This window comes from Myiozetetes cayanensis, unplaced genomic scaffold (genome assembly GCF_022539395.1).
Source record: "Myiozetetes cayanensis isolate MyiCay16 unplaced genomic scaffold, myiCay2020 scf2-11, whole genome shotgun sequence".
In the NCBI taxonomy this organism is placed as follows: domain Eukaryota; kingdom Metazoa; phylum Chordata; class Aves; order Passeriformes; family Tyrannidae; genus Myiozetetes; species Myiozetetes cayanensis.
In genome coordinates this window covers 74158268-74175251 of record NW_026087411.1, presented here as the reverse complement: position 1 = coordinate 74175251, position 16984 = coordinate 74158268, and the positions used below count along the sequence as shown (strand labels likewise).

General features: G+C 37.3%; 1 protein-coding gene across 2 annotated transcripts in view; it reads right to left on the bottom strand.

Annotated features, from left to right (window-relative positions):
• Positions 1–1928: 1928 nt before the first annotated feature.
• PNISR (PNN interacting serine and arginine rich protein) overlaps positions 1929–16984 on the bottom strand; it is a 28162-nt gene continuing 13106 nt past the window's right edge. For both annotated transcript variants that reach the window (XM_050315522.1, XM_050315523.1), the window contains 10 exons: positions 16079–16264; positions 14373–14596; positions 12524–12710; positions 12065–12255; positions 11199–11336; positions 10088–10187; positions 9311–9364; positions 7855–8025; positions 4122–5220; positions 1929–3883 (listed from right to left, as the gene is read on the bottom strand). In XM_050315522.1, the coding sequence (XP_050171479.1) occupies positions 3853–3883; positions 4122–5220; positions 7855–8025; positions 9311–9364; positions 10088–10187; positions 11199–11336; positions 12065–12255; positions 12524–12710; positions 14373–14596; positions 16079–16264 (2381 nt within the window). In that variant the 3' untranslated portion in view covers positions 1929–3852. The remainder of the gene's footprint in view (positions 3884–4121; positions 5221–7854; positions 8026–9310; positions 9365–10087; positions 10188–11198; positions 11337–12064; positions 12256–12523; positions 12711–14372; positions 14597–16078; positions 16265–16984) is intronic.

Below are 16984 nucleotides of genomic sequence, written 5' to 3'. Positions count from 1 at the left end.
TTGCAGGGCAGGGCACAAACCACGAGACTCCTCCGTTCAGGGAGAGGGGAGGCACGGCAGGGAAGCGATTCCCACCAGTCTGCAGTGCTCCGCTGCGGGATGGAGCAGAACTCCTGGGCTCCCAGCGTGGCTGGGCACGAAACAAGCACCCGAGCGCTTCCTCTTGGGAACCATCCAGGCTGGTTTGCCGCTGCCCGTTTCAGAGGCTGCCGTGTCACCGTTTGCAGACAAAGCCAGGCTGTGGCCCAGGAAGCACAAGGATGCCTTCCCCGCTCCCTCGCCGGGCACTGCAGCCCAGGGCCCTGGACTGAGGTTCAGGTGAGCAGCTCTGGCAGCTCAGGGCTGATAGACTCGGGGAGCCTTTTCCCCCCAACTTGGGCTTCAGCATTTTCAAATCCCCATGGTGAGCTAGTTTAACAAGCTTAAAATGGAAAAGAATTTAGCCTGTTTTTAAAAAGATTCATTTTCTGACACTTTATTGAGCTGCAGGTCTCACAGCAGAGCCCAATAAGAACCAAAGCTGGCTAGAAGGGCGCGGTGCAAAGCAGGTCAAAGGCAAGCTGTGGAAGCAGCAGCTGGCAGCACTCCCGTGCTTACCGGGCAGGTGATCACAGGTTGGGTTCCCTGCCTGGCCATGCGGATCCTGGCATCCACAGGCAGGAAGCACAGCCTGTACATAGCCAAGGGCAGGGGCATCCTCCAGACTGGAGGAAGTTTGGAGTAGTATAACCTGTCATGGTTTGACTTGCTCTTGCCTCTAACGCCAGTCTGCTTTAACTGACCTTGCTTGGTGCTTACAATCCTCACTGCTTGAAATCTGCCTGTTTACAGGTCTCCTATAAATACACTATAACTCATGTAGTAAAGTTTGGATTTTTTTCTTTTTAAAGCTAAATATAGACTGCTGAAAGGGCTCGAAAAAGCTTATCTCAACAGCAATTAAACATATGGCAAACGTGCATCACTTCTCTACTCACCTGCTTTCCACCCAACAAAACTCATTGTGCACTTAACTTAGAGTCATTAATAACACCTCAGAGCTACTGAAAAAAACAGAGCTCAAAGAAATCCTGTATGCTAGGACGGTCTCCCTAAGATACAAGACTAAGCCTTCCTTCAAGAAGTGCAACTGTGTATTACTTATACAAATTAATTACTTGTCATTTATTTAGCAAAGGAAACACAAAATCCCAGCAAGAGCAAATCCTTACATTGCCATTGCTTTTATATTTGTGATTTTAAAATCAGTAACAAGCAATTAAATACATGCACACTGGCAAGTATTCTACTTACGAGGATAAGCTCGTTTCAAACTAGAGGTAGCTATTCCACAAGACAGGGCCTCAAAGACAGAACAGAGTTTTTGTTATTGTGCCATATTCCAAAATGCACTTAGTTGCTCCATCTTTAAAAGTCAGAATATTTTACCCAACTACTCTTTATTTGGCCTATTCATGGACACAGCTGGTTCCTGTTCTTACATGGCGTAGCAGGGACCTTGGGGTACATATTCACATTGGTTTTGTTTGATTCCACACTATCCCTTATTTATTAAAAAAGTTTTCAAGGGAAATGCCTCCAAATGTCATGTTACTGCGTAACATTCAAAATCCCGTGTCTTGCTTTCCTGCAGTGCCCTGAAACATTTTGGCAGCATTCATTTTAAAATGTAAAAGAATAGAGCAACAACCCAATTTAGACTTTTCCAAAAAGATACATACCCATTTTTGTATATATTGCACATTTTCGGATCACTTCGTAAGTACGGAATTAAAAGACTGGTTGTTATTTTAGCCTGTTCTGTTGAAAAACATTCCTAAGGGAGTTACTAAAGCCCAAAGAAGTCTAGTGTATGTGATGCTGACAGAGTACCGATGAGATTTAATTACTGAGTAGGCCATTATAGTAAGATTTCTGAAACAGTTAAATACAGAGATCGTATGCTCTTTTTATTGGCATACAGTCACTACCCATATAAGTGCATTTGTGTCAAAAAAATAATTTTCATATTTACAGGAAGTGACAGAGTTCCAGTGGTTGGCAGAGTATATAAAGCTTTTCATACACAATCTTTTTTATTATTAGACAGAGAATATAAAATCTGAACTGAAAATCAATGCATTCTGGAAACTGTATTCCTCAACAGCTTTTCTTAAACTTATTTCTAGTTTCTTTCTTTCTTTCTTTCTCTCTCAAGGCATCCTTCTAAAATATCTGAGCTGTTGCTCTATATACTTTTAAAAAAATCCTCACTCTTACCCAGAGCAAAGAGTGTAGCAGGACTGGATCAACACATTTTTATTTATACCCCTACCGATGCAAGTAAAAGTTACGTGTTGCAAATTATGCCTTATTTTGCTCATAGGTATGACTTGTTTACTCTATGTAAAAGGACATTACTGGGGGTTGGGGGATATATGTTATAATTTATAACTGATTAACTAATTCTTTATCTGTAACAGTGTTTTGATAAACATGCATGTATTCACTAGCCATTAGCTTGCTTAATAAAGGCATAGCTAAAATGTGATGCTTTGCACTGAAACAGTTTATTTCTGCATCTAAATTATAAAAAAAATTACAGTGGAAAAATGCTGCATAGCTTAATTTTAATTTAGTTAAATGGATTCATCTGTTCATGAAGACATGCTCTGCAAGTTGCCTGTACTATTATATTTTTTCTTAGAGGATGCAGCCAATCAAAGAAAACTTACTTTGATGTTAGGCCTTTTATCTTTTTCACAACTGGTGTCATACCAGACCTTCTAGCCACAGATGTCTCCCTGAATTCGTGTTCTTCTGCAACAGTCACTGGCCTAGAGCTGTGTATCGTTGGTTTGCTTTTTAATATTATTTCACACTCTTGTTACTAACAGTCAATTTCCTGAAGTAGGTAATCAGTGACCTCTTTCACTTTATAGTAAAACTAAACCCAGTGTATTATCCTTACAGGAATCACAATTCTCGTAATGCTAACAAAAATAACCAGCTTTAATATGCACTATGCATTTAATGCATGTGCCAAAATGTAAAGTTAACCTACTGTCAGTTTTCTAATGTGGACTCAGTGACATTTGTAAACATATTCCATAAAAACATCTAAAATTCTGAGATATGTTTGTGTAATATCCCTGAACATCCAGAAAGTTCTTTCTGAAATTTGGGTGAGGAATATAGTTCCAGAGCTTAATACTGTCACACGAGATCAGTTAGTTGCACATATTCCTAATGGGGTTCAGTCTGTTTAAGTATAGCTTGTATTACAGTGACCCATATTTTACACACACAGCATATAGTACTTGCTAGACCAAAAAAAAAAAGGCTATTAAAAATCTATTACACATATCTAAAGGAAAATGTCTTTGCTCTGTTCTTCCACAACCCCAATGGAGTAATCTCATCAAATCCAGGAATTACATATTGTGACAAGTGTTTTATGTTAAATCTTTCTCAGGTACTTTAAAAATTTGTTATACCAAAAAAGCTGCCTTTTTTTTAAGTACTTTCTACCATTTAACACAAAATTCAGGTGCAAGAATTTTAAACAAAAATTAACTAAAGAGCTTTATTGACATCACAGTACATTCAATAGTAATTTTAAGAACATTACAGCTGAAAGAGAATGGCCTGTTTTATAGTCTTAATAAGCACTACCGTTCTTGAAAAAATGTAATACAAAGAAATCCTATTAGGTATTTAATTCTGAGCAGCATTTGGAAAAAATACACCTATGTACAGATAAAAAAAGGATTCTGGTTTCACCTACATAGCCACAATGTGCCTCTATAATGAGACAAGCCTTTTATAACTCATGGAATTTTTAAACATCATAGCACTGGTGCCATAAATTCCTCAGCGTTTACGACGAAGAGGAGTTGTTGATCTGAAAAATAAAGGAAAAGGGGGAAAAGTTAATTGGAAAAAATAAAAGACCCCCAAACCCACACACACTTTAGTCTTAGTAATTAATAGTTGTAAAAGATTTTCCAAAGTTACTTTTGCCCAAGACAAAAAGTTTAATAAATACCATACTTTATTTAAAAAGTTCATATGCTGAACACATGAAGACGAATATAAAAAAAATTTTAAAAGTCAGACAAAATACTTAAAAAGTATACTACCTTGATCGTGACTTAGACTTGTGTTTGCGGCTTGCCTTCTTACCAGACCTTTGAGATTTCTCCATGGAGCATGACCGAATATGCTTTGATTTCTTAGCCTTCTTTTCTTTACTGCTTCCTGGTGATTCAGAACTACTTCTCCCACTAGATTCAGAGCCTGACCGCTTTTTGCTATCTTTGGTAGTAATTTTTTTGCTTTCTTGTCTGGAATCCTGTCTTATTATTTTCACACATATTGAATCACGAGAAAAAGTTCTTTCACTGTCTCTTTTTCTCTTCAATCTACTGTCGTCATGATTGCCAGCCTTACTTTCTTTTTCCTCTTTTTTGGGCTTATCTTTTCTTTTTTCCTGATCTCTCTCCCTTTCTCTGTTCTTTTTTCTGTCTTTATCTACACCTCCACCCTGCTCCTTCTTCCTGTCTTGATCTTTACCCTCACTTTTATGTTTGTGCCTATTTCCAGTTGGGCTTCTACGCTGGTCTTCAGCTTTACGTCTGTCCCTGCTTCTGCTGCGGCTTGCACGGTTGGCTCGCCGGTCTCTTGAGCGGCTACCACTTCTACGTCTATCCCAGCTTTTCTCTCTCGAAGGACTCCGGTTTCTCCGCCTCTCCCCTCTTTCAGCACTGTGATTTCTACTAGATCTTCTCCTTTCCCTTATTTTCTCTCTGCTCCTACTCCTCTCTCTCCTATTTCTGTGGGAGTAACTCCTGCTTCTGCTGCGCCTAACCTTATGCGATGGCGTCCTACTGCGACTGTGCCTCTTCTTCCTTTTAGGAGAGGAAGAACGTGAAGAGCTGCGACTGCTACCTGAGCTAGAGCTATAGGATGAACTAGATACTGTGCTGCTACTGCTGCTGCTCCTACTATTGCTGCTAGTGCTACCACTGCTGGAGCTTCTGGACCCACTCCTTCCTGTCCTATCTTTACCCTCTTTCTTGACTTCTACATCAGGTGTGATTGCATTTGGAGATCTTTTCTTTTCATGAACCATATCTGCTTCAATTTCTTTTGCCTCCTGTGATGCTGAGTTACTATTTTGTTCTTTGTTGATAAATTCACTCATCTCTTTTGAAATTTTTTCATTTTGTAGCTTCTCTTCTGAAAAAAAAAAAAAAAAAGGTACACAGAAGAAAAAATGCAATCAATTTGGAGCAATATGTCAATAATTTCCATACTGTTACTTTGACAAAACCAAATTTCCAAGCACCTCTCTTAATACTTATAATTAAAACACTGTCCACCACCACACCAAACTGCTCATTTTCTTTCCTTCTAATTATAGAAAAGTTGTCCTCATGGTTTAGAAAAAGAGTACAGCCCACATGTTTTTAGAAGTCCTTGATGTTACTTCATGTTTCAGTGGTTTAAGATGAAGTTCTCAAACAAATATCCTGGAACACCATAACTCCTGAATTCATATACATACATAAACTTTTTCCTTCTGCAACCTTACTGTACACCTGATTCTCTCCTTCTCCATCCTACAACACTCCTCTAGCAGAACTGATGCTTCCTGCCTTCATTCCAGCCGTGTTCATCTGGGTTTGGCTGGTCTGACAAAGCTGTATTTCCCACACGTGGGTGTCCTCTCAAAGTCTGAACAACGTTGGCTGTACCACTATACTTTGGAGACCTTGGTACCCAATAGAGTCTTAGGAGGAGTACCTTCTGCTGTGGTGACATACTGAGTTGTTGAAATAAAATATAGGGCTTATAGTGTTTTTCAAGGATAATTTTGAATAAACCCTAAATACTAACTAGTATGAACAATCAACAGTTTTCCTTGTAGGTTTTATAGCTAATGAATTCCAAGGAAGGGAGGAATAGCATTAAAAAAGGAGACTTGTAGATAATTATTTGCTTAAGACTCAGCTCAGAAGTTAAGACCACAGCATGTAATACAGGTACATGGTGAAGCTCGCACAAAGTGAAAAGTTAATGTCAGCTGAGATTAGATCTAAGTTTGGCAGTCAGCAAACAAGATAAATGTGGTGAGATGACAACAGATGAATTAAAAATACATTTCTTGAAAGTAACATAATGAGTATCAGGCCCTGATTTCAGACCCTCAGAGCATTTTCCAGAGGTTTCCAAAATTAAAAAAAAACTACTTCTATTCAACCTAGGATCCTTTGCATCACTGGCCAAGTTTATCTTCCCTTCCCATTTTAAAGTGAAGCCAGAAAAAAAAAAGTGACATACAACATTTTTAGCCAAAACACAGCCTTTTGATGTGGGCCATCAGTTGCTGAATTAATTTAGGGGACAAAATTGTATCCAGAAACACACAGTGATTCAAATGGCAGCTGATGGTCAAATCTAACCCAGAAAACAATTCCAACTGGTCCCCAAGTTATTAGGCAATACAGGTAAAAGCCAGCCTATGCTAGAAGATGTTATACAGTATATTAGAAATCTCCTGCCTTTCCAAAACACTGCTACAAATGACTCTGCATTTAGTATTCTTCTGTATTTTGGATGTATAGAATCAGCTGCTTTACTCCAGATTTCTATTTCTGCAAGTAGTTCCATGGAGATATTTCCACACTGGCATCTGGCTTTGTGCACTGGGAAGACAGAGGTCATAAGCTACCACTGGGTCACTCTCCATATGACTATCCTTTTATGCATACATCTTAAAACACTCAGAGAGAGACACGAATATTAAGGTAACCAAAAGTTTAGTTAATTCAGCTTTTCATTAATAGCAGCATCTGTTTTATTTCCAGGCCTTTAAAATAAAAAGTAAAAGGAGGAAATCATCAATCTTAAAGTGCTAATCATGATAGCACTTTCTCCTCCAGCCTATGAACTTGGTTTATGACTTATTAACATTGCATTCACCTGTTGATCTAGACCGCTCTTCAGCACTGCAAGGTGACTGTGATACCCTTTTGACCTACGTTATTCGTACAGAAGAACAAACCTTACATTGTATGGAAAAGCAAAAGTAAATCACAGATTGTTGTTCTTGTTTTTGGGTTTTTTGTTTGTTTGTTTTTAAATCAAGCCTACCACCTTCTTCATAGGCTAAATGTCAACTGACTGAGTTAAGTAATTTTTCTCTGTCATTAGGTTAAAACCCAGTTATGAAGATGCAGCATATGAAAAAAACCTCAACTACAACGGAGGTCAATGAGTTCAAAGAAACTGTAGGTCCCACTGTACGTTCTGAAAGACGTGCTGCCTGAGATCAGCAGAACAGCAAGATTTTCAGATGATGTGAAATGTGCTTCATATACTAAAAAAGAGTATTATAAAGAGTATTCAACCTTAAGGAATCAAGTTTATATAAACTGCAGTCTGGTGCAGGAAGGTGAAATTTATCCCCTAGGCACAACTGACACACTTGTAACTTTTAAAAATACATTATACACACATGCATTTTTATAAAGTGACATGATTGTTTATACAATATCTGTACAGTACAATATCTAGATCATACATATATGCACCATGTCTCCCCTTATACACTGAAGTGGAAAAATTTATGGAAAATGCTAAATGCATTTTCTTCTTTTCAACAAGAAAATGCTTTCAACTTTTCAACAAGAAAAACCCCACTTTGATCAAGTAGCTCAAACATCTTTTTTGTTAAAACAGTTTAATTACAAATAAATAACATTACTTCTACATTTGGCATAAAATGCATTTTCTCTCCCATCAATGTACATATACTAAGTAGCAAACTCCATATACAGCAGCACAGTAAGAAGACACTATATGGTTTACCTTCTAGCTGTTTTTCTAGTAATAGTTGCTGTTCTCTCTCTTTTCTCCAAAACGCTTCTTGTTTTTGCCTGATTCTGTGTCGTAATTCCTCATCATCAGTATCAGATGATTCAGAGCCTCTGTCACTCCTCTCATCTTCACTGTCTCCTGATCCATAACCACCCAGTCCACCTGCGTGCATAAAGCCCAGTCTATCATGAGGAAAGGTTAAGCTTTGTTCTTAATATTTCTGTGAGGCAAAGAGGAGAGTAACATTCCCTTCCTTCACTTCCTCTTCTCTGAAGAAGTCACTTTATTCTGGTAAGTGCCAATGTTGTTTGACTGGTGTGTTCAAGGCTCCCATATCTGCATTGATGCTCACTGTCTGGTTCTACTCCTTCGGGAACAGCTTGTCTATTTTCAGCAAGCAACCACTGTGATCACGGTACTTTTTTCCATTGTATGGAAGGGCCAAAAAGCTCCCTGTGGAGACTGTAATAGTGCCTGCCTCTGCATCAGCAACCGGACAGAAAATGCCTGGGATCTTTCCCAGAAGACATCTCTGAAATGACTTCAGCCGCCTCCGTACTCCAGGCTACAGAAATTCTGCATGCCATATCAGTTTTTCTATACTGATTTAGAAAACACTGCACTTTGACAGGTATGGAGATGGAACAGAAACAGGCTTTCTTCTCCCCCAGAGATTAATAAATACTGGACTGATAAGAAGGATAAAGTCAATTTAAACATCTGACAGAGATAGATTTTACTTTCTTTCAGTCTAAGATTCTTAGAATCTTTATTTAGTTTTGCAATGTGAATACTTATGATGATAACATTCAATCTAATTCACAAAATTCCATGTAACAAACATATAACTGATCACTAACACTGCTGTAGTATGTTTTAGATGATAAAAATCACGTTGGGAAAGATTTTTGCAGTTATGTCTCAAGATGGAATTTCAATCTATCTTTCCCATGTTGTTTATGGTAATATATGATATGGGAGCCTTTGCGCTTATGTAGCTTTTCAATAAAATAATAATTACAAAGATTGTAATATTTTCACTTATAGACTTTTACATTACTCTTCTATCAACTTTCCCCTCTGCTTTGGATGGATCAAGATAGGAGAAAAATATAAAACAGTATTCCTCTCTTTGAAGACTGCAGTGTGCTTCTGAAACTATGACACTTCAAAAAGTAAATTTATCTAAAATTTTTACATATTTTCAAAATTAGGGCGAGATTCCCATACACTAACTGCCTAGTCCTTTACTCCAAATACTATCCCACTTACATATCAGTAGGATCACCTGTGGAACAAAAAAAGGTGCTGATAATGATAAAGTTATCAGAAAGTGACCCATACTACCGGGCAATTAAAATCTAGTTTCAAAATGCAATTTCTAGAAATGCAAGGCAAGAGCAAAACTCCCCCTTTAAGCCCTCTCAAAAATAAGGAACATACTTACCGAGTCCAGTGAGGGAAGCCAGTGCACTGGACTGTGCCAGCTGTTTTGCAGGAGCTTTGTATCACATCAACAACAGGAACAACATGTTAACACAAATAGCCACGATTTCATAGTCATGAGTCTATGGTATTGTTAAATCTACTACTATTGCTGTTCTTTGGAGGGAGAGAAGAAACATTAAAAACGCATCATCCATTTAAAACCACTTCCAGATTTTCTGACCACGAAGATTTAGAATTTAACTGCAAATTAACAGTGAACAGAAAAAACCAAATATATACTCATAAATCACTTTCCAAGTTACAGCATCTGCACAGAATTTTCAATTTCAGTAATTACATATTTAGATTAACTCTGTTATGTTAAAACAATCTGTTACGTAAATACAATACATGTTAATAGTGAAAGTAAATTAATTACTAATTGAGGACTCAAAGTTCATCTCTTTTCACTTCTGAACAGCCTTGAGATAAAGATGGTAGTATTAAGAAACAGCTACAGCTCAAGAGCCATTGACACACAGGTACCATTTTAACTGAAATGAATTGTATGAGAAAAATGGAATAACTGAAGTAACTCACAATACACTGCACAGGACAACAGTACATGATTACTGGATTTGAACTCTACCAAGTTGGATGCATTATACTGGAATTGTTCTTGAGGGAGAACTATGGAGGTTAAATGTTCTAGAGACATGCAAATATAGAATATTCGCAGAAGAAACTAAAAAGGAAAAAAACAAACAAACAAACAAAAACCCAAAGGCCGGCATACCTTTAGTTGCTTTACGGTGAACATCTTTGGCCACATAATAGATTTCTTCATTTGTGACATCTAAGAGAATCTCTGTCAGCAGCATTTTTGTCAGCATCATCTGAACAAAACAGTATATGCAATTAAAGGCCAAAACAAATGAATAAATGCTGAATTCAAATTATATACATAGGACTTCACTTCTTTTGATAGGTATGGAAGTAGTCTCCTGCACATTTTATTTAATGACTTCTTTCAACAGGCATGATTAAAAAACCTGAGACCGAAACTGTTTAAATGTGACCTGATTTCAAAACTTTCGGGTTTGTATTTTGACTGCAAGCTGTATCTGCATGCATTGCACACAGTTATCCAGGGCACTGATCCTAATGTCAAAGATATATAACAAATGAATATGTAGAACAGAAATGTACTTAAGACTGATCCCAATTATTCTTTCAAAAAATAAGGAGCACATTTCTCTGGTATGCTCCCTGGAAAAATCATCAGAGGTTACTTACATGGAATTTCATTATTACGGATTTACTACAAAAATTGAAATGATGGTAGCTTGTTCTCCGACATGTTCAGTCTGGCCACATGCTTTACGAAAATATATTCATCAAACTTATTAGAATTCAGGGCCTTAATTAACAAGGTTTCAGTTGTACAATTAGCATTGAACTGTGATTTCAAAGTGTGAAGGTTCTGCACACAAAGTGAAACTGTTGCTGGTCTAGGAGTTAGGGTTCTAGCTCTTTGTTGCAAAAATTCATTTCTTACATTCCCTTTCACAGGAACTGAGGCTTAAGCACAGATTTGAGATCAGTGCACTTAATAACTCAAGTTTTCAGAAATTTGACAAGTGAAGCAAAACCATAGAATAAATAACAATCAAGTTAAAAGTTACAGTCATTATATTCATTCACTATTGTGCTAAACATGAGTTATATAACCTATATCCTTGATTCTATAAAAAAGACAGCATGTGAAGAGACATGCAAATATCTGTACGATGTGCACTGTATCTCTACTGACAATACCAGGCATAGAAGAAGTGGTTTACTTTGATATACACAAATAATACGAGCAATTAGACAGAAACACTTAGTGAGAACTGCATTATTAATACCATTTGATACTCCTTTTCTTCTTCTGTCATTTCTGGTTCACTTTGCTCCTCTTGAGGAGCTGGGGATGGACTCCTGCTGCTTTTCCCAACACTTACAGCTTCTGTGTTTTCAGCATCTTCATCTTCCTCATCACTGTCCTACAAGAACAGCATCATACATTTCAGGAAAAACATAGATTCTGCTGTGACTTCTGCAACCAGACTTGTCTATCTTGCATTGGCCTTTTTAGCCATCAGCGCGCTTGCAGCAAGCGTGGGTAGAGCCCTTCTCAAATCTTTGTTTGCGAAGCCTAGCCATGACGAGATGTCAAGCTCCTTGTTTTCTATTTGTAATAGCCAACTTGGTTTATTTTGTACTGAAATCTGTATTGCAGTTATCATAAAACTATTTATTTCCTCCTTTCCTAAGAAACATACAGGTACCTCTACCCACACAAGCTAAGAAAATACATAGTTGTCAGTTCACTGCCAGACATGTACTTAGCACTACAAACAAGACAATTGCTAAAGTGAAGGCAATGCAAGGTCCCTTGAATGGGCTCAGTTTAGCAAATACAGGTATCTGAATTTTTTCAGCTGCTGACTTAGAATTCAGACTTTCAAAGACTCTGTATGTTACAAAAGAAAAAAAAAAGGGCCAATTTCACCATTGGTTTTTTGCTACTATGGATCAAATATTTTACTTCTCAGACATTAAAAACTTCAAAACACCAAGTAATTATCAACAAAGTAGTGGCATAACCTTACTTCAAGCAACAAAACCAAAGAGGTAATCAGGAATACACAGTCTCTCCTTAGAAGAGACCAAAAACTTGATACCTTTCAAGAAATACAAACCTGAGCAAAAAGTAAACACTTCTACTTACAAATTTACTTTTCTGAGGTAACCGTGGGCCATCCCCTTCTTCAGCCTCCTCACTTTCCTTTTTCTCTTTTTTAGACATCTGTGAACGTTGCTGCTCCATTCTCTCTTTTTCCAATTTTTTCTGTTTTTCTCTTTCCATCTTTTCCAGGCCTTCTCGAATCCAGGCAGGCAGAGTTCTACGCTTCACAGCATCTAAGTAAGCAAGATTTACAATTATGCAAGGTGAAAAAACCTTCCCCCCCAAAAAAAGAACACAAAAACTCCACAAAACAAAGAAGCAAACCCTCCACCCCCATTCAAACAAGTTACACATCTTACTGTGAGGAAAAAACCATTTACAATGGCTTTTTCTTTCCCTGCTCTTTTACTTTCCATTAAAAGAAAAAAAGTCTTCAAATTTTGCAATTCCTTCTAAAACACAGCTTTTACATTTTTTCATTAAGGAGTGGGTAACATGTACCAATCTGTGGAGGCTCCTGCTTCACAGGCATCGCAATAGGTGAACGCTGCCGATCTCTGAATGAAGGTCTTTCCCTTCGATTTTGAGTAGGTGCAGGAGGTGCTGGAGGACCTGGTGGCCCTGGTGGTCCTGGCTGCCAATAAGGTGGATGAAATCCACCTTGAGGTGGACCAAAAGCAGCCCCATGCTGAAAGAGTAATGCAGTTTATTTTTCTTCACATGGTAACACTAAATGCAGCATGTGAGCAAGTCGGTCTACAAAAATCCATGCAAGTAGGAATCCACGATTTCTAGGCTACTGAGATCTCAATCTCTTTTACTGTGATCCCCACAAAACAAGTTTCCTTTAAATACTTAATGAGTAAACTTAGATTTAAGCAGGGATCCTAACAAAGCTGAAAGGGCTTCAACCAATCTCCTTTTATACTGTGCTAAACATTAAGCCTATAATCACCATCTATCTCTACCAGTTCCCTGCCAGCTTAGCATCAGAGCATGCAGTTAAATGAAGAGCATACAAAACTAAGATTTAAAAGTCTAGCTATGTTAGCAGTCCTTCTGTTTAGCTACAACATGAGGACAAAAATTTAAAGTTCAACCTTTTATTACAAAATAATTTTGCACTGTGCATTTTCCAGTAATCATTCATGGATCTAATTATTAGTATGGCTGCTTAAAATATTAAATTCAAATCTATGTCATTTTAGTACAGATACTGGGTTCTGGACAAGCTGTATACAATCCAAAAGTCTTAAATCTTGAGGCATACAAGAGGAGTTATTTAAGATTTGCTGCCCAGAAATGACTCAATGAAACTATTTAAGAGGAGAGTGTTTAGGAAGAAAGTTATAGCATCAAATATTCTACTGACTATTAAAGTCACTAGTGCTGAAGCACTCTCCCACTACAATTTCAGGTCAAGCATCTCTCTTTTATTCACTGCAAAACAAGTTTTCTGTAGTATTTAGAGAAATTGACTTTTAAGAGTTTGTCCCATAATAGTAAACAAAGAATATTATTATAATAAACGAGTATATTGGAAAATTATTTGTTCTACCTAACAATACTGCTGAACAACAGAATTACAAGAAAAAAATAGCCCAGAAGATAGAAAAACATTTCTGCCCATCTTTCTTTGTGTTTGCTTATGAACAGGACGTAGGTTTTTTTAACGGGTACAGTTTGTCATCTATATCAAGAGTTTTGAAAGAAAAATACTGAATATAGAGGGAAGATACAAAACTGCTTTGTGTTTAAGGGTTTTTGTGCAGCTCCTCCTGCCATTATTAGTGCTGAAACCACCTACAGGTTTATTATGCTATGCAACTTATATGCCAGAATGAAGAAAAAACTGGATATGGATTTCTTTAGAAATACCATTCTTTATTTAAAGAATCACAGTAGATAGATATGGAAAAGATCAATGGATCATCCAGTCTATCTCCCTGCAAATACAGGACTGTTTCCTGTGGTACATTACCTACTGTATTTAAATATATGTTTCTGAACTTTATTTTTTTTTCCTTCTTCTCTTTTTTTTTTTTTTAAACACAAAGCTACATAATGTTAATTTATATACTGGAACACAGTGATTCATTTTAAATTGCAGACAACAGCCATTTCTCATTACTACTATAGAAAAATAAAACCCTTTGGTCTCTGAACAGAACTGCAAACTCTAAAGTCTCTTCTGTAAAGTATTTGGGAAAAATGTATCTTAGCAGATAACAGATTCTGTAGATGTTTGTAGAACTGAAGAATGAAAGTCGCCGCTAGATGATATTAGAGGAACACATCCACGGAAGGGACTCTGCGCGTCTACAATATTAAAGCAACAAATATGTTTCACCTGATAGTCAAACTGGTTCACTGGCCCCATTGCAAAGTTATCGGGAGGTCCCCCAAAGTTGTGATTGTTCTGGTTAAATATATGCCTGTTGTCAGGAGTAAATTCCCCACTGTCCTGACTGTTGCTGTCTTCAGATGGAGGAACAATTTCCATTTGACCTGGGGTTGGAGTCATCCACTGTTGGTCTGGAGGTGGGTGAGGGGGCTGGTGAGGCATTCCCCATTCTGTTTAGGATTTAGAATACAATTCAATATCAAGTTAGTATAACGTACATGAGTCAACAATCACTCAGTGTTCTCATATTTATCACAAGGTTCCTCACAACATCACAAATGATCAAGTTCAAAAGAATCATTCATCTACAGACTGCCTCAATAATTTCTTCAACTAAAGGAAGGAAATACAAACAGCTGTAGCTGAACTAAAACATGCAGTGGGGGCACAGAATTGGACAGATGTAGACATGCCGTAAATTTGTTTTTATAAATTTTTAGTGACAGTGAGTTCACCACGGGATTTACAAGTTGTTTCAACTGTTAAAAAAAATGCTCCTACTTCTCTACTTTAACTTTCAAAGCAATGACCTGTTTTATTCTTTTGCATAATAGACTTGAAACACCTGCTATGGAGAGCAAATAGTTTTGTGAGCAGCACAACCACTGAAACCTGCATTCCAAAGTCTTGTGTCTTGATAATGGATGAATCCTTGGATTGTCCAATACCTAGCAGAGGTTCTAGCATAAGCTATAGTCATAAGCCCTCAAACATACGTTACAACTGGCTAACAGAATGCAAAGGGTCAAAGGAATGAATAAATAGCTCATGTGGCCATAATTTTTTGGCTGATTTCCTCAGAAGACAAAACTTATGTCTGCTGTACAGATACTTATAGACAGAGCTACCTTGTAATTTTCCCCAGTAACAGAATTAATATCTAGTCTCATGGGTTAATTTCCATTCAGTTCTTTAGTCCATTTTTGTAATTTTTACTGTGCTTCCCACCTGCATCATAATGGGATCCATAACTGTAGCAACTAAAAAGTGTTAGCATAGTTTTTCTACTTGCTAGGGTTTTTTTTGCTAGTTCAAACTGACTTGAAAGCTTGCAAGTAGCATACAACACATGCTGTTTGCACTTGTGGATTGTGAATCCCTTCAAAATCAATTGCCTGCCAGTTAGGTTTTCAGATTGCCATTTTAGCTTTTTATTAGTAGTGGGCAAAGGACTTTTGGATCCAAAAAGAAACTTGGAAGGATACAGAGGGAAGATGAAACTTTGTAGAAACAGAGTAAATATACAAGAGAACTTTGGCTAGCCATCCAGTTTTGTGTGCTGTGACTACTTTTATACGTTAAGAATAACATTGCTTAAACTAAGGAAAAGCTGAGTAACACAGAAGAAGAATAAGATCCAGTGAAATAAATATATAAAGAAACTCACACCATCTTTCTACAACATTCATATCCCTACAACAGGGATACAATAAACCTATTACTGAGTTGTGTTATCAGACCCTTCTGTCTCTACTGTTACCCATTTTGTAGAACACCTGAGTGGAAAGCAGCAGCTGTGATACTTATTAATTAGTCAGCTGGTAGGTTTGCATCTTAAAACCTGAGGGACAGGGCATATTCACACCCAAAAATGTGACAAGAATAAAATGTCATTACATGAAAAAAAGGAATGAACAAGAGGGAAAACAAACCTGGCTGCCACATTCTATTGAAGTTGGGATCCCCCTGAAAATTATTATGGTTGTTTGGACCAGACTCTATTCCTGAAATATCCTGTCCGTTTGGCATCATTCCTTGTTGTTCCACTACATTCTGTTGCCCTGAGGCTTCTCGTTGAGCAATCCATGCTTGAGCTAATGCAGCCCAGTCAATTTGGCCTAAAATAAACAGAGGAAATTAAAAAGGTTACAATTCACAGTAACAGTTTAACACAGTTTAACACCGTTTCTTAATTACATGTCTCATTGCTCAAGAGAAATGGGAAACGTTTACCTTCAGCAAGCACTGTGAGCAGCATTAAAACTTATTCACAGTGTACAGTAAAAGAAACAAAGCAAATGTCAGTGTACAGACTTGCTGAAGTAGAGTTTCTCTGCACATGTTCAAAATGCCATAAGGCACGTTATTTTTAGGTTCACATTAGCACTGAATGGGTGTTAGTAATGCACTTTTTTTCATAAGTGAGCTAATTTTTACATCAGAAATAAATATACAGCCTTAAATTCTAAATTAATGAAGACTCGAGTGCAAGAAAGGTACATAGTAACAAAACGATTTTTCAATGTATATTTTGTATAACCCTTGTTATATTATGTTACAGTTCTCTTCCCTCATTTTTTTCTTTACTGCCATTCCTACCAGTAAATGAATAAATTGCACTCTCAAATGAGAACTAGAACACTAGTGTGTCTTCCCACTCACTGTCAAGTCAAGAAAATGCTCTAATGAATTTAACAGAAATTAAAGTAACAGTAAAACCAGTGTGCCCTCATCACTCTGCCCTAGTATTAAATACACAACTCCACGCTCTTTATCCCTTTCTCTGTTTCTCTTGATATTTTGAATTGTTGTCATCTCATTCTCAATTTAAGGTATAT